Raw genomic sequence first — 23,735 nt, forward strand, 5'->3', positions numbered from 1 at the left:
TTTGAGAGATATTAGAAGCAAAACCTTTATCATGGTGCAGCCAGATTTTTTTTTCTTTTTGTGAAAAAGACCATTTATTAGGAGACAAAAGGAACAGGTAAAATGGGCATCAAGAGTGGTAAGTGTGGAAGTAGATTTGGGAGAACAATTGGGTTTCCAAGGAAAGGAGTTTGATAGAATCCGTTAAAGGAACATGCCATGAAAGCCAGCCTCATGATGAATCTCTCTGGACTTTTGCTAGATTGTTCCTCAGATGACTGGGATTCGAGACACTGCTCTGCCCATCTTTGGGAATCTTCCTAACTTGGAAGGACTCGCCAATTCTTGTGCATTCAAAAACGCATGCTCGTGCTGCGATGATATGGCCAAATAGGATCCGACTGTAGAGCTTAACAGATGGGATAGATTCAATGCAGAAGTTTATTCAAGGAAGATTTGATAAGTTATTACTCATCTGGATACTTTGCTTCATAGTTTGTTGATTTTCATTTCTCTGAATTTAAGGATCCTTGACTTAATTAGTAAATCATCTTTGGAAAAAATGTTATATAATCAGCAGGATGATTTCAGAGTGGCTGGAGACTTACATGAACTGAAGCTAAGTGAAGTGAGCAGAACCAGGAGATCATTGTACACAGCAACAGAAGATTACACAATGATCAGTTTTAATGGACTTGGCTCTTTTCAACAGTGAGCTGATTCAGGCCAGTTCCAATGGTCTTGTGATGAAGAAAACCATCTTTGCTTGCCTTTTGTTTTCCTTCTCATTTTTTTTCCTTTTTAATCTGATTTTTCTTGTGCAGCCTGATAATTGTGGAAATTTGTATAGCAGAATTCACATGTTTAATATATACTGGATTACTTGCTATCTAGGGAAAGGGGGGTGGGGTGGGGAGAAGGGAGGGAAAAATTTTAGCATATAAAGTTTTCAAGGTTGAATGTTGGAAATTATCCATGCAATGTTTTGAAAATAAAAAGCTTTAATAAAAAAGAAAAATGTTATAGTTATTACAAAATAACAACTTGAAAGTTTCACAGGATTTTATAGACATCATTTTATTTGAGCCTCACAGTGACTTTCAGATGTGGAGATTATAGGGATTATATCCCTGAATTATGGAGTGAAAGCTCAGAGAGGCTCTCAGGTTCAGAGATGATTAAGGGACTTGTCTGTGGTCTCACAGCTAGTAAATGTCAGAGGTAGGAATCGAATGCAAGCCTTCAGGACGTCAGGGCCTCTCCATCCACCATTCTGCACCACCTTCCTAACTTAATGCTAGCCTTGCCTTATTCTGATTCAGTTGTTCACAATAACAAGCTGTCTGTATGTGTAAAGAGCTCAGGAGAAAAATGTCAGGAATAAACAGATCGTTCTAAATTGAAAAGAGCATCTATATGGTTGAGCTTTTACAAGATAGAGGTACCATCAATCTAAACATTTGTAAGAAGGCTCCCCTGTGCAGTCGTATAATTCTGAGCATCCTCATCCATTCCTATAGGAGTATTTTACAGGCTGGTTGTGCATTTACTCTTGTGGTTCAATGAAAAGCGCCCCTCAAAGGCTGTTGTGGATTATAGTTGTGAACCACCTCTGTAGGTTTCTGGGAAGGCAGAGCTGTCATTGAAGGATCAAGAATTAAATGTGGGTTTTATTGCTTTCCAGCTGTGTGTGGTATCCCTGGCGTTGTTCAGAACCCTCATTGGCTTACATTGCGAAGATGTGATGTTGCAGCTGGTTCTAAGGTAAGAAAGATCCCAGTGTTTTTCTTTTTTTTCTCTCTGCCTATATGATGGTAACTGATTTTGTTTTGTTCCTGTAAGGTAAGCCACATAGGGCCTTTGCTGGACCAGGATGAAAAAACAACAGCAAGAACCCTCAATATATAAAATAACCCAAGGAAAAATTCCTTTAATTTTTTCCATGTTGTTTCCCAAAGTTAATTTCAGAGTTATCCTATTTAATTTATAGAAGGCCATATGGAGATAGGACAGGAGTTCAAATCCCAGATCTGCCATTTTATTATCTCTGGATCCTTGGACAACTAATTTATTTTATTTCACCTGTCCTCAGTTCGTCTATTTGAAAAATGAGGACTAAGTGGTCCTTGAGGTCCCTTCCAATTTCAGTGATCTTTTTGCAGTATATTCAGAAGAAAATCTCCTGATAACTTGAAATAGATGAATATTTAAAACTTATATGTTTTCATCAGTTTTCTTATCTTTCCTCCCCAGATCCACATCTTCTCTCTGACTCATAGTCACCACTACCTTGGTTCAGCCCCTTATAACTTATCTTCTGTAATGTCCCAGTAGCTTCCTAATTGTTCTCCATACCTCACACCTCATTCCTCTTCAATCTATATACCATTTAGTTATCAAAATGATTTTCCTAGATTACAAGGATGGCCATATTTTTTTCTGCTGGGGCAATGGTTCTTAAACTGAGGTCAATGGACATAAAAATGTGTTTTTGATAACTGTATTCTGTTAAAATTGGTTTCCTTTGCAATCCTATGTATTTTGTTTTATGCATTGAAAAACATTATACTGTATAGCGACCCTTAGGTTTTATTGGCCTGCCTAAGGGGTCCAAGGCACAAAAACAAGTTAAAAAGCTTGCCCTAGTGTCTAGTGCACCCTTCTCTGTTTGGCATCGAAAGCCTTCAGCTCACCTTCATGCACTTTGTGGTCCAGTTCACTTGGTCTCCTTGTTCCTATACTGTACAACATCTTCTTTCCCTGGCTCTTTGTCCTAGCTCTTTGCCATGCCTGGAAGCATTCTCTTTTCACCTTCTGCTTTTTAGAAGTCCTTATTTCCTTCAAATTTCTGCTTTATTTAAAAATTTAATTTTTTAAAAACTTAAATACCAACTAAAATGCATATAATAAATTTAATTCCATATAGCTTTAAAAACTGTTCTGCTTATCTGTGTTTTCTTCTGGCCTGAATTCTGTTCTTTTCTGTGCATTTAAAAATACTGCTTCAATAGCCCACTTTTCTTTATTTATTATTTCTCTTTCCCTTTTATTCTTCTTTCCTACCCATCTCTCTTTCTCCCCTCTCTGTCCCTCTCCTTCCCTCCCTCTCCCCTCTCTTCTCTCTTTCTCCCCTCTCTGTCCCTCTCCTTCCCTCCCTCTCCCCTCTCTTCTCTCTTTCCTCCCTCCTTTTCTTCTTCTTCTTCTTCTTCTTCTTCTTCTTCTTCTTCTTCTTCTTCTTCTTCTTCTTCTTCTTCTTCTTCTTCTTCTTCTCTTCTTCTTCTTCTTCTTCTTCTTCTTCTTCTTCTTCTTCTTCTTCTCTCTCTCTCTATCTCCACTCCTCATCCTTCTCTGTCTCTCTCTTTCTCATCCCTCTCTGTCTTTTTTTCCCTCTTTCTCTTTCTCTCCCTCCTGCCTCAGCAAGGCTTGGAGTAAATTAAAAAATAATTTGAAGAAAAACCAAGATTCTTTTCTGATTTGGGTACAGTCTGGATTTATTTATATGTTAAAAGCATATAATATCTATCATTTTTGATCAACTCTCCCAGAGATAGAGAAATTATAAAATCATAGATTCAAAGATTGAAGAGACCTTTGGGATCATTAGATCTCACCTTTTCATTTTACAAATAAAAAACTGAGACCCAGTGAAATTTAATAGCCTCACAACTAATAATTTCCCGAGGTGAGATTTGAACCCAGGCCATTCTAATTCTTAAGTTCAGCATGTGTTTCACCACAAATCAGTTGCTTTAAAGATACTACAATAAATACATCAAATTCCCTGAAGGTGTGACAGGAGTTATCAACAAGCAGTGGGAGCTATTTAATTCACTGACACAAAGTCAGACTTAGTACATGTTGCCTGTGACTGGAAATGATGGCTTACGGGCTCTGGAGTGAACTTGGTGACCACAATAAATGAGGGTATCCATTTGCTTGCTAGGGGAGGAGGAACACCAGAGTTTGCACCTGGCTTGTTAGAGCTGGTGCACATTGTTGCTTCTGCTTGAGGTCAGAGGCAGAAGGATAAACATGATGTGATGGTGGAGTTTGAATCTAATGTGTTTCACAGCCAAATGTGGAGTGCTTCCTTTGGTTTGGAAAAGAAGGAAGAAAGGAAGGGAGAAAGGAAGGGAGAGAAGAAAGGAGAGAGCCAGAGAGAGAGGGGGGAGGAAGGAAGGAAAGAGGGGAGGGAAGGAGGGAGAGAGAAAGGAGGAAAGGAAGGGAGGGAGAGAATAAGGAAGGAATGAAGGAAGGAAGGAAGAAGGAAGGGAAGGGAGGAAAGAAGGAAAAAGGAGGGAGGAATAAAGAGGAAAGGAAGGAAAGAAGAAAAGGAAGGAAGGGAGAAAGGAGGAAAGGAAAGGAGGGAGAGAAGAAGGAAGGAAGCACAGGAAGAAGGAAGGGAAGGGAAGAGAAGGGAAAAAAGGAGAGAAAGAAAGGAAAGATGGAAGCAAGAAACTAGAAGGAAGGGAGGAAAGGGAAGGCAAAGAAAGAAAACAAACTGGATTTTGACACAGAAGACCTGACTTCAAATCAGGTCTTTGCTACTTTTTCACTATGGGCCAACTCAGGTTTGTGGTGAGAGCTTGTTGAGAGAATTACCTGTGGGAGAACTACATTTGCCTAAATATGGATTGATGCGGTCTAGTATGGGGATACATAACGGGCAGTTTCTAGCTACATTTCACAGATTGCAAGTGGTATTAACTTCATAATACTGCTCGTATACACCGTATTAGCACATTTGAAAGTTGTCTAGGGAGGAGAAATAGAACAAAAGGGAGGTTTCTAGATGAATTTAAAAATATTAAAACGGCTCTCTTGAGAAATTTGTGTACTCGGAGGCACCAGCTCAAAATAATCTTTTTTCCTCCCTCTGGTCATCTGAATTTCACCTTCCCCAAATATTCCCCAACTGTATATACACACATATGCCCACAGACATATGTGTATATTTATATATGGATAGGTTTAAAAATATCTGTACTTATCTATATTTACTCTACAGGAATATGTATATTATAGGTCAGATAATTGATGCAAAATCCAGACACCCCATGGGGCCATTTGAGATTTCTTATTACACTTTACGAATTGATGACCTAATCTGAGCCTATTGAAGTTCAAAATCCCCTACATAACTCTTGAAACATAAAAAACAAACAAAAAACACCCAGAGGCTCTAATCTTCCACTAAAGATGCTTCATTATGTGGTAGAAATGACACTTTGAACTCTCAAGGAAAACACTGTTCCTTTCTTTTCCCTAACGTTAAATAAAACCAGGGTCATTTTAACCTCCATTGTAGAGCTGAGTCCCATCATCTCATTGATTTTTGCCTGCCGGGATTAGACGTCCCTGGAAGTCCCTGACATCTCATTTCTGTAACGTAGCTTCTCTGTCTCCTTTGGGGTGTTTACTCTTTGTTTTCTTGCCTTCGTGCATACATGTGCACACGTGTGTGTGTTGTAACATGGTCGGCGGGTGATTGCCTGAATGATGGGTGCTTGAGTTTCAGCTGAAGCTGGTGGGCACAGGGTGGGAGGAAATGTGCGGGGCTGCCCAGGAAGAAGGGAGGAGGAGGGCTGCAGTAAGAAGATGCTAGCAGCGTGACCTTGAGTTATCCCATTGCTCTTGTCTAATCAGATTCTGCTCATCATAATCACTCACCCTTAGATGGTGCTTTAAGAGTTATTCTTAATAACAACAGTTAATGTTGCTGCAGTGCTTGGGAAGTACTCATTTGACTCTGAAAAGAATAATAATTCCTGGCATTTATAAAGTGCTTGAAGGCTTACAAAGTGCTTGAAATACATTATCTCATTTTGTCCTCACAACAAGTTTATTATTCTCATTTTGCAGATGAAGAAACTGAGCCTTAGAGGAGTTAAGTAAATTATTTGTGGTCACACAGTTGGTAAGGGTCAGAACTGAGGATTAGAATTCAGATCTCCGCTCCAAATTCAGTGCTCTTTCCCCTATAGCACTCTGTCTTCCGAATACATTTTTTTTAAAAAACAAAAATTTTGTGAAGTAAAGGATCCTATTATCCTCATTTTGCAGATGAAGAAACTGAGACTTAGAGAAAGGAAATGACTTGCCCACAGTCACATGGCTAGTACTCGGCTAGTAATTATTAGTACTAAGATGTAAACCCAGGGGCTTCTGGATGCTAAGTTCAGACAATATGAAATTGAATTCTATTACAAATAATAATAAATAAAAAAAGAAAAAGAATTCTATCATTCTGTTTTACTATACCAACAGACTATAGAGAGGCTCGTACATAGCTCAGTTCCTGGAACACAGGAGGTGCCTAATAAATGTTTATTGATTGATATATTCTAGATAATCCTAGATCTGAGTCCTGAAACTGTGTGACCATTGATGCAGGTCACTTGAACTTCTCAGTATCTTTGTTTCCTCACCCAAAACAACAGCAACTGTTGCTCTATTCCAAACAGCCATTGTGAAAAAGTACTTCTGTTTTTCTTAAACTAGAGCAGCTAAGTGATGGCAGTGGATAGGACGTTGGGCCAGGAGTCAAGATCTGAGTTCAAATGTGACTTCAGACACATGCTAGATGTGTGATTCTGGTCAGGTCGCTTAACTCTGCCTCAGTTTCCCCATTCTCATCCTCACTGAAAATGAGCTGGAGAAGGAGATGGCAAACCATTCCATTATTTTTGCCAAGAAAACTCCAAAATAGGGTCACAAATAGTCAGATGTGGCTAAAATGACTGATCAACAGCAGCAAAATCTTTTAAACTGCAGCGAATGTGTAAGAATCACAATGATTCTACTCGGAGAATTTTCCTAAATTTAGAGCTGACTCCAGTCTTATTTTACATTATGAATTTAATTTAATGAATGAATGATTCAGTGAGAGATTCCAATAACAAATGCTGGAAACAACCTGTATATACAAAAACCCCACAGAAGGATTGAATAAATCGTGCTGTGTTAGTGAAATGGAATATTATTGCCCCATAAAAAGTTCAAATATAAAGGATAAAAAGAAATACAGCAAGGCTCATATGAAGTGATCCAGAATGATGAAAGGAAAATTAGGACAACTCAGTTGCTGACTTCCACTCTATAAAAAATGACTAACAGAATCTTCCAGATTCGTAGACAGAAGAGAAATAGGGAGGAAACAGAGGGCAGGCAAGATTTATTGAATTTTTAAAGGTTTTTTGACACAGTTTATATCCTTTTTTCCTCTTCTTTCAAAATATAACTAGTTTAGATTCTGAGTCACTTCGTAGCATCTTAGATTGCCTAATGGGACAGAAAAAGAAAATAACAAAAAGTAGAAGGGATACGGGGGAAAAGGAGACATTGATGTGCCGATGGTGAAACTGAAGTGATTCAATCATTTTGTAGACTATGCCCAAATCACTATAAAACCATGTATATATTTTGACCTGCCTACTCACTTTTTGTATCCCCAAAGAGATACAAAACACAAAGGGAAAGGTCCCATATATATAAAAACACAACAGCTCTTTTTTGTTGGCAAAGAACTAGAAATTGAGGGGATGCCCATCAACTGGGGCAATGGCTGAACAAACCGATATGTAACTATGATGGAAAAGTATTGTGCTGTAAGAAATAATGAGCAGGATGCTCTCAGAAAATCCTGGAAAGACTTCCATGAGCTAATGTAAAGTGAAATGTACTGTGTACAAAGTAACAGTAATACTGTAAGATGTAGCTATTCTCATCAATACAATGATTCAACACAACTCTAAGGACTGATGGTGTCTGAATACAGATTGAAGCATACTTTTTTTTAAATTAATTTTTCTTGTTTTTTTTTCCTTCTATGTTTTCTTTCACTAAATGACTATTATGTAAATGTTTTACGTGGCTACACATGTATAACCTATATTGAATTGCTTGTCTTCTTGGTTAGGGGGTATGGGGAGGGAAGAAAGTAGAGAATCTGGAACTCAGAGTATTAAAAATGAATGTTAAAATTTGTTCTTACATGTAACTGAGGAAAATAAAGTGCTAAATAATTTTTTAAAAAATTTGACTAGTTTGGAATTTGTGATTTTATAAATGATCATATTTCTTATTTTGTTACTTTCCCAGTTTTTTTTTGTTGAAGCTGTTTTGAAATTTATAATAAAAATCATTTTTAAGTAAAATAAAAAAAATTTCTACTCCAACTCTGAACCATCATCTTCCAGTTTTGCCAATGGTATTTGACTAATTTTGCTAATTTTTACTGATTGATGCAGTAAGTCTGAGCATTTCTCTCAGAGAATTACAGCTCTTCTTCCAAAAAGGCTTTCACATTTCTTTCTTTCAGACAACATCTTCCTTCCACTTCTATCTACTGTTCAGCACAAATTTCCGATTTCCACTAAGGCACGTTTTTGCAAGGTTGCAATTGTCACATAGCCCAGGAGCCTAAATGTAATTTCAAGCTACCCACTGGTGATATTTGATGAATAGCTTTATCATGTTTGGTCTAGTGTTTCATTTTTCCTACCTCAGATGAAGAGGGAGAAATCTATGTGTATCAACTTCAGTGGTGAAAAATGTTCTGTTTGCTTCCAGCCTAAATGAAACTCAGTCATCAGGTTCATCTGGTCTAAGAAAACAGTGAATCATTTTATTTTTAAATCATTCATGAACAAAATAAGCCTACATTAAGGCCTTGACTGTGGCAAATGTTTAATAGAGAATGGAAATAATAGAATGCCTTGGTTAGTTTGATGTATTCAACAGTTAATAGCTGTGCGATTTTGGTATCCATTTAACCTCTATGAACTTTAGATCCTTATCTATAAAATGACCAAAATAATCCCCATACTGCTAACCTCACAAAGTTGTTATGGGGCTCAAATGGGAATATAAATGGAGTCAGGAGGATGTGAGTTCAAAACCAGCCTGACAGTACTTGTGTGACTCTGGACAAGTCGCTTGGACCTGTTTGCCTCAGTTTTTTCATCTGTAAAATGATCTGGAGAAGGAAATGGCAAATCCCTGCAGTATCTCTGCCAAGAAAACCTCAAATGGGCTCATGAAGAGTCGGGAATGATTGAAAAGGTTCAACAATAACAAATGTGTGTGTATGTGTGTGCATGTATACATACACATATATAAAGTTTTGCAAACTTTGAAGCACTATATAAATTTTCAATTTTCACAATTGACTTCACAATGATCTTATTCACAATTTAGGTTGATACAATAGATTCCTCTCCCTCCCCTTTGGGATAGGAAAGTGAAACACTTGACTGAACATGATAAATTTGATTATCAGCTATCACCAATGTGTAGCTGATCTCACCTTAATTATTAGTAACTTAATTTGATGGAGTTCAAATAGAAATCTTTCTCAAACTGGTTGCTATCCTACTATTGTTCAGATATGTTTCATGTTCTGCAGACTCTTTATATGTGGATAAAAACAACTGCCTTCTGTAATTGAATAAAAAAAGCATTGGCATTTGAGTTCATTTTCTGTAGGCTTACTGAAAGCATTTTATTATTTCGTACTTTGTTTTTTTCTTCTTTTTTGATGGCATTCAAATGGAAAACAGTGTGGTCTAAAGCACTATCCTGCTATTATTCTTTTGTATTTATTGTTCTGTAGTGCACCAGGGCTTCTTAAACTTTTTCCACTCACAACCTCTTTTCACCTGAGAAATTTTTATGTGATCCCAGGGAAATAGGTATATAAAATAGGTAGACAAATCAAACATTTGCTGATAATAAATCATAATTTTGTAACCCTCACATTTGGTCATAAGATCTTAAATGGAGTCATGTCTACAGTTTAAGAAGCTGAGCTGTTGTCTGTGGCATAGTTGTATAAAATAAAAGCCTTTGTTATTCAGTTAAAGTATTAGCACATAAACTCTTCTCTGGACTCACAGGAAGCATCTTCTGGACAATTCCAGTACCCTACAGGGTGAATTGGATGATAGATGGATAGTATTCTATCCTATTTCCATATGAGGTTTTGATTTCTTTTTGCTAGGTCTTCATATATTTTGGCAATTTTGAAATTATTGTCTCATTCTTATCATTTTTCATAAAAAGTGAAATGACTTGAGATAGAAATGATTACGAGAGAAGTTGCTCTCCTGCTGTTATTATATTAAGTTTTCTTTGTACAGTTACACAGATGGATGCAATTTTTATTGTGCCAAACACATTGTCCGGAACATATTAAGTGCTTAATAAATGCTTGCTTATGAATAATGATCATAATAAAAATCTGTGGTTAACTGAAGTTTCTTAGGCTAGTAGTGCAACCTTTTTGGTTGTTTAAAATATACTAAATTGTTTTGTCTTGAGGTAGAGAAAGGACTCTGGGGCCCATGTAAAGCCAAGGTCTCCCTTTATAGTTGAGGAATCTGAAGTTCAGAGAGGGAAGTTCACATAGACAGTAAATAGCCAGAGCTAGAATTCTCCCCATATCTCCCTGTCTCTGTGCAGGACTTTCTGCCCAGCGTGATGTTGCCTTTTCACTTTCCTAACTTAGTAACTAGAGCATAATGAAAGAAATCAGAACTTTTTTAAAACATTGAGGATCTTGCACTGCTACAGTGGTTTCATTTTGAAGTTCATTTTGAAGTTTGTTCTGGGTATAAAGATGTTGTTCCACTATCTACATCTATCCTTCACGTAGGATGTAAATAGATCTCCAGATGTGACCTTGAAGCTTTTCCTTATTAAAATGAAATCCTTGATAAAAAATTTTTTTTGGTTTAGTGAGAAGTTCCTTTTTCCTGGAAGTAGACTTGAGGATAAAATTATTCAATGGCTTGAGAGATTTTAGTTAAATTAGACTTTTCTGAATTACATTAAAGCTCATGGTTTTGGTTTTTTCTTTCTTAAATTGGCTATCTGGGAAAATGTAAGACTTTGCATATGTATACTAAGAACTTATAATTCTTTAGCTCTTAAGGTTTGTGAAGCATTTTCCTCATAACAATTCTATGATATAAGGGTAAAATATGTCTTCATATCCTTATTTTAAAGATGAGGAAATAGATTCAGGGAATGAAAGGACCTGCCTGGGAGCACATAGCTTTGTAATTATAGGAGCTGGCATTTTAATTAAAAGCCAGGAAGTGGAAAGAGGACTAGTTTTGGTCTAGGATTCAAATCTCGGTTTTGTTACTTATTACTTGGGTCAGCATTGACAAAATTTTCTTGGTCTCAGTTTCTTTATCTGTCAAATGAAGAGAAGATGAACTAATAATAATCTCTAAGGCTCCTTTCCTCTTTAAGTATGATCATGAGCCAATCAGCTTTTTATTCTGCTATCATTATCTCCATCTCAGAGCATCAAGAGTAGACACTCTTAGAACTCAGTACACTATCTTCTCTGTGTCCTTCCTTAGATGGAATGCCATTGTATTTACTCTAATTTTTCTCATCAAGGAAGTCACTCTGCTAAGCAAGTTTACCTGCGGCGTTCCCAAGTTGCATTGTATATGTTTTAGCTTGAAACGTCCAGGTTTGGACTGGTACAGGTTTTGGAAATCCCCTAAAACTTCTCGTGTGATGTGGAAGCACCCGGAGGTACTTCCAATGGGGTCTTGGACCTTATGCTGCTTTTTTTGCCAGCAGGAAATATGGAAGCTGATCCGAGACACGATGGAGCCCTCCCACCAGCATTGTCTGCCAACCCTGGGGATGGAGTGCCCATCAGCTGCTAGTATTAATGAAGCACTGGGCATTCCGAAAAGAACCATTACTTTGGATTAATGGACATATAATTATTCTTTCAGGTACCTAATCCCATGCAACCACATGATGATGAGTCAAAGGTGGGCAGTGAAAGAGAGAGATTGCTATTCTGTTTCTGCTGCTAAGCTGCTTGCTCTGACCCCCGTGTGCTGCTCCAGTGGGATCACCCTGACTCTTGGGAATCAGGAAAGGGACTACATCCTTTGGTCCAAGTTCATGCACAATGACTCAGGTGGGAATTTGCTTGGAAATGTCTTGAAACAAAGAGTATCCACACTCTTCTTTGTCTATGGGATTTCTGTTGCTGGGTGCACAAAGAATTATATCATAAATCCAAACAGATGAAGGCTGCTTCTTCACCTTATGAGTGTCTAATTTGGGGTTTCGCTTCCTCTTCATGAATTATATACCCTTAGTAATTAGCACCGAATAAAAAGAGGCCTTCCCTTATGTATTGCTTATACATCTTTATTTTAAGGAGGATTCCAAATGGTTCCTTTGGAATCAGAAATGGAAAGGCGTATTATTGCATTATGTCTCCAAAACCAAGTTTGTTTATTCATGTAATATCCAAATTTGAATTAGACCATACTGAAGCTCTTGATAGTCTGACTGCATATGGCTTGACTCCTAATATGCAGTTATAAAGCTTTAAGTATATGAAAAGAAAGATGGCAGCTGCTGTGTTTGGTACAGTGTGAATGTAAGTGCTTAATATATACTACATTTTCTAGAAATACTTAATATAGAGCTATTCATTTTGACTGACCAAATTCATAATATACAGATTAAATATGTGACATCCTCGATCTGCTCAGGTGGGCGGAATAATGTATTTGTGCTTTGGTTGGTTGGTTTTAGGAATTGAAAGTGCAACTCTGTGAATTATATCTATATCTATCTCTATATGCCCCTATCCATATCTATGTTTTCTGTATCTATATTTATCTGTACCTATATCTTCTCTCTATCTAGTTAGCTTAATATTATTCCTTATCAGCCTGAATTTAGGCAATGCCTCTTCAATGTACACTTCCTTCCTTCTCTTCCTCCCTCCCTCCCTTCCTTCTTTCTTTACTTTCTCTTTTCCTTCCTCCCTCTTTTCCTCCTTCCATCTTTTCCTCCCTTCCTCTCTTCTTTCCTCCCTTCCTTCCTTCTTTCCTTACTTTCTCTTTCCCTCCCTCCCTCTTTTTCTTCCTTCCTCTCTTCTTTCCTCCCTTCCTTCCTTCTTTCCTTACTTTCTCTTTCCCTTCCTTCCTCTTTTCCTCCCTTCCTCTCTTCCTTCCTCCCTTCCTTCCTTCTTTCCTTTCTTCCTCCCTCTTTCCTCCCTCTCTCTTTTCTCCCTTCCTCTCTTCATACCTTCCTCTCTCTCTCTCTCCCTTGCTTCCTCCCTCCTTTTCTTCCTTCCTTTTTTCTCTCCCTCTCTCCTTTTCTCCCATCCTTCTTTCTCTCCTCCCTCCCTCCCTTTCTTCCTTTCTTTCATACAAAGAATTTCAGCCTTTGACATTTACCACTTGTGTCACCTTGAGCCAGTCATTTCAGTTTCCTCATCTGGAGGGTTGGGTTAGATCAGGGCTTCTTCAACTTTTTCCATTTGTAATTCCTTTTTGCCTGAGAAATTTTTATGTGATCCTGGGTTATATAAAGTAGGTGTACAAATCAAACATCTACTGTTAATAAATCATAATTTCACAACCCCCACATTCAGTTACAATACCCCATATGGTATTGCAAACCACAGTTTAAGAAGCTGGGGGCTATAGAGCAGAAATCTTGAAGTCAGAAAGACCTGAGTTCAAATCTGACCTCAGACACTTAACACTTCCTAGCTGTGTGACCCTGAGCAAGTCACTTAACCCCAGTTATCTCAGCAAAAAAGAAGAAGCAGTAGCAGCTAGGGACTAGCTGACCTCTATGGGCTTTTTTTTTTTTTTTAACAATTTAAAATCTTTGATTCTTATACATTTATTGTAATATCATTCTCCATAGAACACCTTTAACTAGATCAGGGGTTCTTAACCTGAATCCCTTAATTCCAGAGGGACCATAAAAAATTATCTATTTTCATTAGTTTTTAATTAAAACTTAGCATTTTCTTCAATTATTAAAAAAATACTATTCTCAGAAGAGGTCCATAGTGTTCACCAGACTGACAAAGGGGATCTTTTACAAACAGATTAAGAGCCCCAAGATGGAATATCTTTGAGTGGGTTCCCCTGCTTGAGAAAGTTATCATCATGTTCAGCTTAAATGCATTTTTAGAAATTGCTCCATCCTCCCTGGGTCTTTGCATATTTCCATGTGACAGCCAGCCCTGGGAGATTGATAGGATCATGGCATGTCATGCTAGAAGGAACTAAACCTTAGAGCTTATCTAGCCCAACCCGCTCCCTCTCTTTGGTGATTCAGTGTGGTAGTACATGAAGATAACTTGCTCCCGAATCGATTTTGCTGGGAAAAGCAGAGAGGATTTCATGTCCTTTGGTAGCTGCTAATTTTTCACATTTACCTTTCTACACTACAAAAATGGAGCCCGTCTTTATGAAAAAAACAAAAAAACAAAAAAAAAAAACAACTTTTGATCTCATTATTCAGCACTGATTCAAGTTACTTTTGATGCTTAAAAACAACTCTCTTTGAAGCTAGGAAATAGCCTTTTATTGCAGGAGCTAAATTTTTATTTTTAAAAATTTTCCCTCAAGACATTAATTTTATTAGTAAGCAAGTGGCAAGTGAATTTGCTATTATGATGATACATCTTAAATCTTTACATCTTACAATATATTGTATCGTTAACCATTCTGAGTCTGAAAAAAATTGTTATGGGATATGAGTCCCGAACACTAGCCACAAGGGCATCATGATGGATTTAGTGTTGTTCAAGTAACTGGAAAGATGAACCTACCACCTTCAAACATCTGACTTTAAGGTCAGAGGAGGATGTAGATACTAGGAGAAAAATAGCTTCAAGAGTCTGGAGTATTCTCTGGATTTTTTTTTTTTTTTTTTTTTTTTTTTTGCAAATTATTCCTTGTAACACTTTTTTTTGCCAACTAGTAATCCAGCAACCTAGTATACGAAGCATTTATTAAAGGCTGAGTATATGTGAGACATTATCCTAGATGATGGAGACTGTAATTACAGTAACAGCTACTGTTTATACAGCGCTTGTAAGATTCACCAAGGGCTTGTCTCTCTTCTCTCATCTCATTTCATCCTTTCGGTGATCCTGCAAGGGGCTATGATTAGCCCCATTTTAGTTGAGAATACTTAGGCTGAGAGGACTTAAGTGACTTGTCTCAGGTTATCCAGCTGGGAAAAGTCTGAATCTAAGGCTCGTGTCTTGACTCGGCTTTTCCTGCATTTGTGTCTACTGTTCTGTCCAGTTGCTTATTTGACCCGACAGATAATTTCATTAACGTGAGGGAAACTCCCTCTTTAATATAGACCTTGTGACCATTTATTGTCTTAGAATGGGGCAAGGGGAAAATGTGCCATGTTTGTACAGAATCATAGAGCCCCAGTGTGTCGGTGGTATTTGAACTGGGATCGCCAAGGCTCTCTCCATATTATAGCAGACTTCCCCCAAAAGTTGGAGATACAGAGGCAGAAATGAACAGTGTGTGCCCTCAAGAAGCTTCCAGTCTGCTCAGGGAGAGCTCATGTTTGTACAATGCCCTAAGGTTTTTAAAGCATTTTCCTCATAACAACCCCCTAAAGGGGTTGTGCAAGTGTTAATGGCCCCATTTTACACAGACTCCTTAGAGCAGTGGTTCTCAAAGTATGGTTTAGAGAATCCTGGGGATCTCTGAAGCCCTTTTAGAGGGTCTACAAATTCAAAAATAGTTTTTATTTCCAATAAATGTCTATAAATATAACCCAGATAAACAAAAATGCTTTGGAGAGATCCAAACAAAAGTTTGAGAACCACGCCTTAGAGAATAACTGATATGCCTGTGGTCATACAATGGATAAGTCTCTATGCTAAGGGTCTGTTTGGGTCCAGGTCTGTTTGTGCAAATGAGTCTGGAGTTTTGTTTTGAAAGTTAATGTAATTATATAACATATATTGGATTACCTGCCCTCTAGGGGAGGGGATGGGGGCAAGGAGGGGAAAATTTGGAACACAAGGTTTTATAAGGGCCAATGTTGAAAAATTATCCATGCATATGTTTTGAAAATAAAAAGCTTTAAAAATTAAAAAAAAGTCATTTTTAGTTGAGAGGAGAGGAGATTATGGTTTTATTGGTGAAGAAACAGGGAATATTTTTATGTCAATGTGCCACTGGAGAAAATGGATAATTGTCGAGATGAAAGAAATCTCTTCTGCTCTGAAAAGAAAAATATGGACAAGGGAATATATCATGTTCATGTTCTTCCCTTTCAAACCACACAGACTAAATCCCATATGGGTTTGTGGCAGGACAGTGTTAGGTGCTCGTTGCCATGTTGTGCACAGTACGTGACAATGGTAGGCACTCAATAAGTGCTAATTGACTGATTGTGGTATTGTAGCGTTAGTGAGTCTCCCTGAGAACCTACTTATGACCACGGAGTAACTTTGGGGAGACTTTGGTTTCCCCAAATCTCAGACCATAAAACCATTGCAATCTTAAGTTTCCAGGCTTCTCCTCCCCCTCCTCCATCAGTGTGAAGAACTTCAGGTGAAGAATCTCCTTCCATTGGTCCCTTTAGGTCTTTGAAAGTTATCTGGAACAGTAAGATCTGGGCTTGCCTATGACCACCCAGCGAGTATCTAAGAGGGACAGGATCTGAATTCAGGTCCTCTCACTCCAAGACCAACCTTCTCTTGATTATTCCACACTATCTCTCACATCTTCTTTTTAAACAAACAATATTTAATAGTAATAAAATATCCTAGTTTCACTTTAAAGTTTACAGAATGCTCCTGGGCATTGAGGTAGTGTATATCCTTCCCCTCATTTTTCAGATAAATAAATTTATTCTTAGAAAGGGGAAGTGGGGGCAGCTGGGTGGCTCAGTGGATAGAGCATCAGCCTTGAAGTCAGGAGGACCTGAGTTCAAATTTGACCTCAGACACTTAACACTTCCTAGCTGTGTGACCCTGGGCAAGTCACTTAACTCCAATTGCCTCAGGGAAAAAGAAAGGGGAAGTGACTTTATACAAACACAGAGTAAGCATTTGCAGGCCTCTTGACTCTATATCCAGCCTGTGCTCTTGCTAAGCCATATTTCTAGTAAAACTCTAAGGAAATAGATAATTCTCATTCTAAGAGAGCATTTAATTTTTTTGCAGTGTAAGTTTTTTTTCCATCTGATAACTTATCATACAAATGGCCACATCCAGGCCCTTTATCTCTCTTGGTTCATATCCTGTGAGCAAAAACTTGTTCTTGTTGAGCCTTTTTAAAAAAAATGTTTGTAAATTAAAAAAAAACAAACAAGTTTTTTAAATTTTTAAATTTTTTAAATTAAAAAAAGTTTTCTTTTAATTTTCTTTAATTTTTAGATTTTTAAAAAATATATAAATTTTATGTTTTTATAGGATATATTTATATATATTTTTACAGGCTCATATTCTATTTTGAACTGTGTTTATCTTTCATTTCAGGTGCTGGTGAGCAGGCCCCTCCTGGGGAAGTGTCCCCATCGGCCTGCATCGTGGAGTATGGCAAAGCGTTGGACATAAGCTACCTTCAGTACCTTTGGGAGGCCCATCATAACATCAGCCACTGCATGAAGGACTGCCGGGTCTGGTCTGCTCTGTATGATGGAGAGTCCCCTGATCCCGAGACCTTTCTGTCCAGCCTGAAGGAGGAGAACAATAAAAGCGGGGTCTACCCCCTGCTGAAGGCTCAGCAGCCGCCCCCCGGTTGTCCCCTTCCTCAGCTCACGCACAAGAAGGAGAGGAGCCAGACCGAGTTGGAGTGGGATGACAGCTATGACACGGGAATGTCCGCCCAGGCCGGAGGAAGCCCCTCTCGGGACCCGGAGAGCCCGGCCCCTCCGGTCCCCATCGAGCCCCCCAAGCACATCCAGGAGCTGAAGAAGAACGCCATCATGCTGTTCAAAGGCTCCTACATTGAGGAATCCGACTTTCAGGATGACGTTATGGTTTACCGGCTCTGCGCTGAGAAGGACGCCCAGGACGGCCACAGGGCAGAGGGGGAGCCTCCGAAGTCCTCAGAGACCCCCCTGAACAACGGGCCCCTCGAGGAGTCCCAGCTGCAGATGGATTCTGAGGAAGAACAAAATAGGATGGACTCGAGCGAGGAACCCGAGCAGGAATCCCACCAGGACCCTTCCACGGCGACCGCTTCGTCCATCTCCGAGTCAGCCTGTGATGACCCACCCGAGGCAGACTGCGGTTCTGGTGTCATGGCGGCCAGCCCGGATGGGGACGATTTCATTACCCAGTATGAGAAAATCATCAAAGAACTGGACTCTGGCTCGGAGGGCTTGATGGAAGAAAATTTCCCCCTTCCTGCTCCCTCGCCTCCTTTGCTAGAGGAGGAAGGAGAGAAAAAGGAAGAAGAAGAAACAAGTGAGACAGAGGAAAGACAGGAGGAAGAGGAAGAGGAAGATGACTTTGAGCATTTTGTAGCTGAGGCTCCTTCGATAGAAAGCTTGCCTTCCCCATTTGGGACGAAAGAGCAGACTCCCTTTCCCAGTCGACACGTGAGGACGCAAGGGGCCCCCTTTACAGGTGAAGATTTCAGCAACTTTGCCGCTGCTTTTTTCTGGGAATAATGATGCATGTTGGGGTAGGAACATAAGGGAAGATAGAGTAAGAGTGCGGTTCATTGAGAACACTAGGAGGAAGGAATCTTGTGGTATTATTTAGGAGAATCTCTCTCTTTTAATTTCTTCACCGGAAAACATAAAACCAAATAAAAATTTACATAGACAAACTTCCTTTTCTACAATAAAATGGTACATTTAAATAGTCTTATCTTTCATAATGGCAAATAAAATGAAGCAGCAGGATGTTTGATCTTTAAATAGAAGTAATGACAATAGCTGACATTAATATGGGATCAGAGCACTCGTGTCTGGAAGGGACTTTCGAATAGCTGGATTATGTTCCAAAAGACATTGGTTCTGGTTTAATAGCATTTCCTCAAGGCTATTCCCGTGAAGTGCAAATTCACAGGCAGGTCCCACTCCTCTGGAAAGGCTTCAAGTACAGTGCCCTACGAGACAGACCGAGCGAGCGTGGCTCTTGCCCGAGGACCAGCTCAGCTCAATTCAGCCGCTTCCCTTCTGAGAAGCCGGCCAGGGGTGACCTCCTCAGCCGGCGGCTCTCCGGGATCCTCTCCTCAGCCGGCGGCTCTCCGGGATCCTCGGCTGAGCCGGAGTGGGGGGAGCGGCCCTGGGGAACGTGGTCCCTATGTCTGCACTCACGGGCTCTGGAACCTTGGGTAACCTAGGGAGTGATGGCTGATCTTGTTGTCTCGTTCTCTAGGTGCAGTGACATGTTTATAGTTGTTGGTCTGGGATATTTGGGCCTGTGATTTCATTTTTATAGGGAGGAAACTCCCTCTGCCTATGGAGGCTCACGGCTTTTCTACAGATTATATTCTGAGAGAACTATTTAAATTGGTGAAAGCCTTCCTGACTGAAGACAGCCTTCTACCACTGCACACACACACACACACACATTCACTCCCTTTCTTTCTCTCTCTCTCGCTCTCTCTTTCCCTCCTTCTTTTTCTCTCTCTCTTTCCCTTCCTTTCCTCCTTTCTCTTTTTCCCTCTTCCTTCCCTTCCCTGCCTTCCTCTCTTTTCTTTCTTCCCTCCTTCCCTCTCCCTCTTTTTCTCCCCCTTCCTCCCTCTCCTTTTTTTTCTCCCTCTCTTCCTTCTCTCTTCCTCTCCTTCTCTGCTTCTCTCTCTCTCTCTCTTGCACCTGTTCTCTTTCTCTCCCGCTTCCTCCCTCTTTCTCTTTTTCTTTCCCTCTCCTCCCTCTTTCTCTTCCTCTCCCTCCCCCCTTCAGAGACCTGTGTATATCTATATACACACATAGAGATAGATCTATCTTTCTATTTTCTGAAAATATATATGAAACTTTATGTGTCTTTCCATTATGTTGTTTAAAATTTCCTCTTTTGACTTCTTCCCCTGAAATTACATATGCTCATTATCTGTCTTCTCTCTCCATCTGTTAACTATATACCAAAAGAATGAACGGATGCCATCAGTCTTCTTGTTTCCTAATGATTTCTTCTCTTTGCGTATCCCCGTTTACTCTGCCAACAGGTGATGGTGGAGAGTCTATAGGGGCAGGATTTTGGGGACCAGCAAACTTAACTCCAAATTCATTACTAAAAATAGATATCCATTAAGATCTCTGTCAAAGATGGGTTACATTCCAGTGATATCTTTGTCAGAAACTTCCCATTTGGATGTAATGAGAATACAGGAACTAAAAGATAAATTCTGTGATAACTCTACATGAATTTTAAGGTTATGTACTAAAGAAAATACCATTAAATGCAACTGAAAACACAAAATCTGGGGAGATTGAAATGGAGAACTGGGCTCAGATTCCTATGTAGCACAAGTTGGGAAGGGAAAGGAAAATTTCTTTTGAGGAAAAGCAGGTGATAGGGTCAGACTTATCCTTCCATGGCAGTACTTAAGGGTTAGGAGTTAGCAAAGTAAGGAGGTGGTTTTTGAGTCATAGACTCTCTATTTTGAGCCCTTTCAAATTAATCTAAAACAAGAGTTCATAACCCTTTTTATTGTCACGATCCTCTTGGTCTGATGGTCTGATGGAGCCTGTGGGTTCCCCCCCCCCCCTCCCCCCCGCCCTTCCTTCTGGAAGAAGATGAGGAGGAAGAGAAAAGGGACTAACAACTGGGAAAATCAAGAAAGATTTTCCTTAGAAACTGGCATTTGAATTGAGACCTAGATATTTCAGGAGACAGAACATTCCATGTTTGAGGGGCCTGACTTATGCAAAGCAAATGTGGGAGAGGGATTGTTGTATATGGGGAACACCAGGGAGGTCAATTTGACTAAAATGGAGAGTTTGTGAGGATTCATGTGGAATAAGAAAAATAGTTTGGAACCACATTGTGAAAGTTGTTATATGCCAAAGGAAGGAATTTATCTTATTGTAGAGGTAAAGGGGAGGTGGGGTTCATTGAAGCTTCTTAAGTAGAGGAATAACATCAGCATTGTTTTGAAGAAAACATTTTGTAAATTTTTAAGACCAAAAGAAATATGGATTCTTATTGGAGTGTCCCTTTTATTTATGGAATCCAGGTTTTTTAAGTTTCTAGGAGCAACTCCACATATCCCTGAAAGGAATAAACATTTCCATCACTCAGTTTCATGCCTTTCTCGGTACAGGCTTTAGGCTACAGTTTTAAAAATTTTTTTTTTCCTTTTAAATTTTATGGTGTTTGTTTTTAATAGACTGCTTCTGTTTCATTTGAGGGGTTTTATTAGCTTATATAGCCCAGTGCTTGCAGAGGGAAGCATCTAGTGATGAAATCTGTTTTCATTTTCTTAAACTCATATTAATGTTGCCCCACTCTTCTTAAGACTCTCCCATTCATCAAATCTTATATGCTTTCATTACAAATAACATTGTGGTTTAGGGGGTGTCATCAATAGCTAAGCTGAAAAACCAAGCCCACAAATCCTTATTACTGTTATTTACTGTGACATTTTGATAGCGAAAATCTAAAACTTCTACAAGTAATTTTGTTGATGCTAAATCTTTTCTTTCATGATTTTCCCCGTCTTGAGTGAACTTGGGCTTCATAAAATGTACTAGTTTTATTCTGATACAAATGAGTAGAAACAACTTCTTTTTCTTCTTCTTCTTCTTAATGTCCTGGTTTTGTAGTCCCACTGATTTCATAGTGCTGAACAGGCCTGTGAGATGCCATTCTTTCTGACCTTAGAATTCATCAGTGGTTATGAACTTGTGCCTAATGCCGAAATGAGAACAGCAAATTTCTTCTCTTCTTTCACTGTGATGATGTGTGACCTCAGGCCCTTCCTTCGTGGCTTGGTTTTTTGGGCCATTTAGTAGAGGATTAATATTGTTTTTCAGGCATATCCAAATCCTTAATCATCTCAAAACTCCACTGGCTGCTCAAAGTTCATTTTACGTATTCCATGCTTAGCAGTATCATGGAGAAAAACTAAGCCTTGAATGCAAGAGATCAGTACAATTCCATTTAATTGAACAAGGTTTTATGAAGCACTAACTGAGGGGAGAGGCAGCTTGGCAGTGGCTGGAAGGTCAACCTTAACTCAAGGAGGTCTAGGTTTGAGTGTCTGCATGGAGTTACACACACACAGGACGGTGACCATACACAAGTAACTATTTCTCTCTCAGTGTCTCAAGCATTTTTCCAAGATTATGAGTTACAGTTGAATTTGTGGATCTCCATTGGTGAAGGGAATTTCCATACTTGGAATTGCCTATAAGGATGAAAGCTCAGATTGGAACCTCTCAAAATGGGGAAAAAAAAAAAAAAAAAGCAAAGCAAGGATGTTACGTCCCAGGAATAAAAGTTTAAAAAAAGAAATTTAGTTCCTACTTGTACACAAATATACAAATGCAAAGTAATTTGGGAGTATGGATTGGGAAAGGCCTTATGTAGCAGTTGGTACCTAAGCAGTGCTTAGAAGAAAGTTTGTGGTTCTAAGAAGGAAGATATTCCATCAGTGGGGATGGTCAGTTCAAAGAGTTGGAGATGGGAATTAGGGAACTGTATGTGAAGAATTGAAAAGGCCATTTTGACTGGATCAGGGAATGCAGAAAGGAAACGAATGTGTAATGAAGCTGGAAAGGTAAATTTGGCTTAGTTGTGAAGTTCTTTGAAAGCCAGAGTAATTTATTTTTTATCTTAGAGACAATAGAATGCCCCCCAGAATTTTTGAATGTGGCAATGAAATGGTCAAATCTGTGCTTAAAAAGAATGACTTTGGCAGAGGAGGATGGCTTGGAACTTGGAGAGATTTCAGATAGTGAGACTAAGTAACAGTCTGTGGTGATGACTGAGGAGAAGAGGTGATTTAAGGTTGTGTATGTGTGAATTGAGAGAATGGAGAGAATAGTAGAAGTAAAAATGGCAAGACTGAGCCACTGAATGAAGAGATAGAGTGAGGGACAATGAGTAGGAATTGAAGATATTGAGGTTATGAAATAGACACTGGAGGCAGAGTGGTGCCTTCTCTGGAATTAAAAATGATTGGAAAAAGGAGATGGGTTTTGGGGAGAGGCTAATGAATTCTGCTTTTGAGCATCTTTTCATATGACTAGAGATGGTTTCAATTTCATCATCTGAAAATTGTTCATATTCTTTGACCATTTATCAATTGGAGAATGACTTGAATTCTTATAAATGTGGGTCAATTATATATTTTAGAAATGATTATCAGAACCTTTGACTGTAAAAATATTTTCCCAATTTATCGCTTCCCTTCTACTCTTGTCTGCATTAGTTTTGTTTGTCCAAAACCTTTTTAAATTTAATATGATCAAAATTATCTATTTTGTGATCAATAATGATCTTCAGTTCTTCTTTGGTCACAATGAATTCTATTTTTTGATATGTTGAAGTTTAGCAGAGAGTAGCCAGGCCAGTCTGTCTGGAACTTAGAGGGCTTAATATGGAAGGTTGGGCAGTAGAGATGGACAAGAAGCTTGGACCCACGCTGTGAAAAGCTATAAATCCTAAACAATGGCGGCAAGAGGGACCCGCTGTTATTCCTGAGCCTGGGGAGTGGCAAGGTCAGGTCTGTGTTTTGGGGAGATTCCTTAGACTGGAATTATCTGCCCTGCCTGATTATTTTTTATGACCACCACAATTTACAGTTTGCTACGTGGAAGCTGCTACAGTGGGTAATCTTATGACTACCATGTTTTTGTAATGATTGGGTGGGGATGGCAGCCATGTTTCATTTTCCTGTGTGGAGTCTGAATCGACCTCAGAAGAATCTCAGGATTCTTTTCCCAATGGCTAATCTAGTTGCAAGGGGGAGCGGGGGAAAAAACGCACAGGTAGCTAATATCCAAGTGTTTTGTTTTTC

General features: G+C 39.0%; 1 protein-coding gene across 4 annotated transcripts in view; it reads left to right on the forward strand.

Annotated features, from left to right (window-relative positions):
- The window catches only part of FHIP1A (FHF complex subunit HOOK interacting protein 1A), a 371,400-nt gene that overhangs the window by 328,386 nt on the left and 19,279 nt on the right, over window positions 1-23,735 (forward strand). For all 4 annotated transcript variants that reach the window (XM_051964895.1, XM_051964893.1, XM_051964896.1 and 1 more), the window contains 3 exons: window positions 1,664-1,743; window positions 11,742-11,932; window positions 17,294-18,388. In XM_051964895.1, coding sequence (XP_051820855.1) covers window positions 1,664-1,743; window positions 11,742-11,932; window positions 17,294-18,388 — 1,366 coding nt within the window. The remainder of the gene's footprint in view (window positions 1-1,663; window positions 1,744-11,741; window positions 11,933-17,293; window positions 18,389-23,735) is intronic.

The sequence above is a fragment of the Antechinus flavipes genome, chromosome 6 (genome assembly GCF_016432865.1).
Source record: "Antechinus flavipes isolate AdamAnt ecotype Samford, QLD, Australia chromosome 6, AdamAnt_v2, whole genome shotgun sequence".
Classification (NCBI taxonomy): Eukaryota; Metazoa; Chordata; class Mammalia; order Dasyuromorphia; family Dasyuridae; genus Antechinus; species Antechinus flavipes.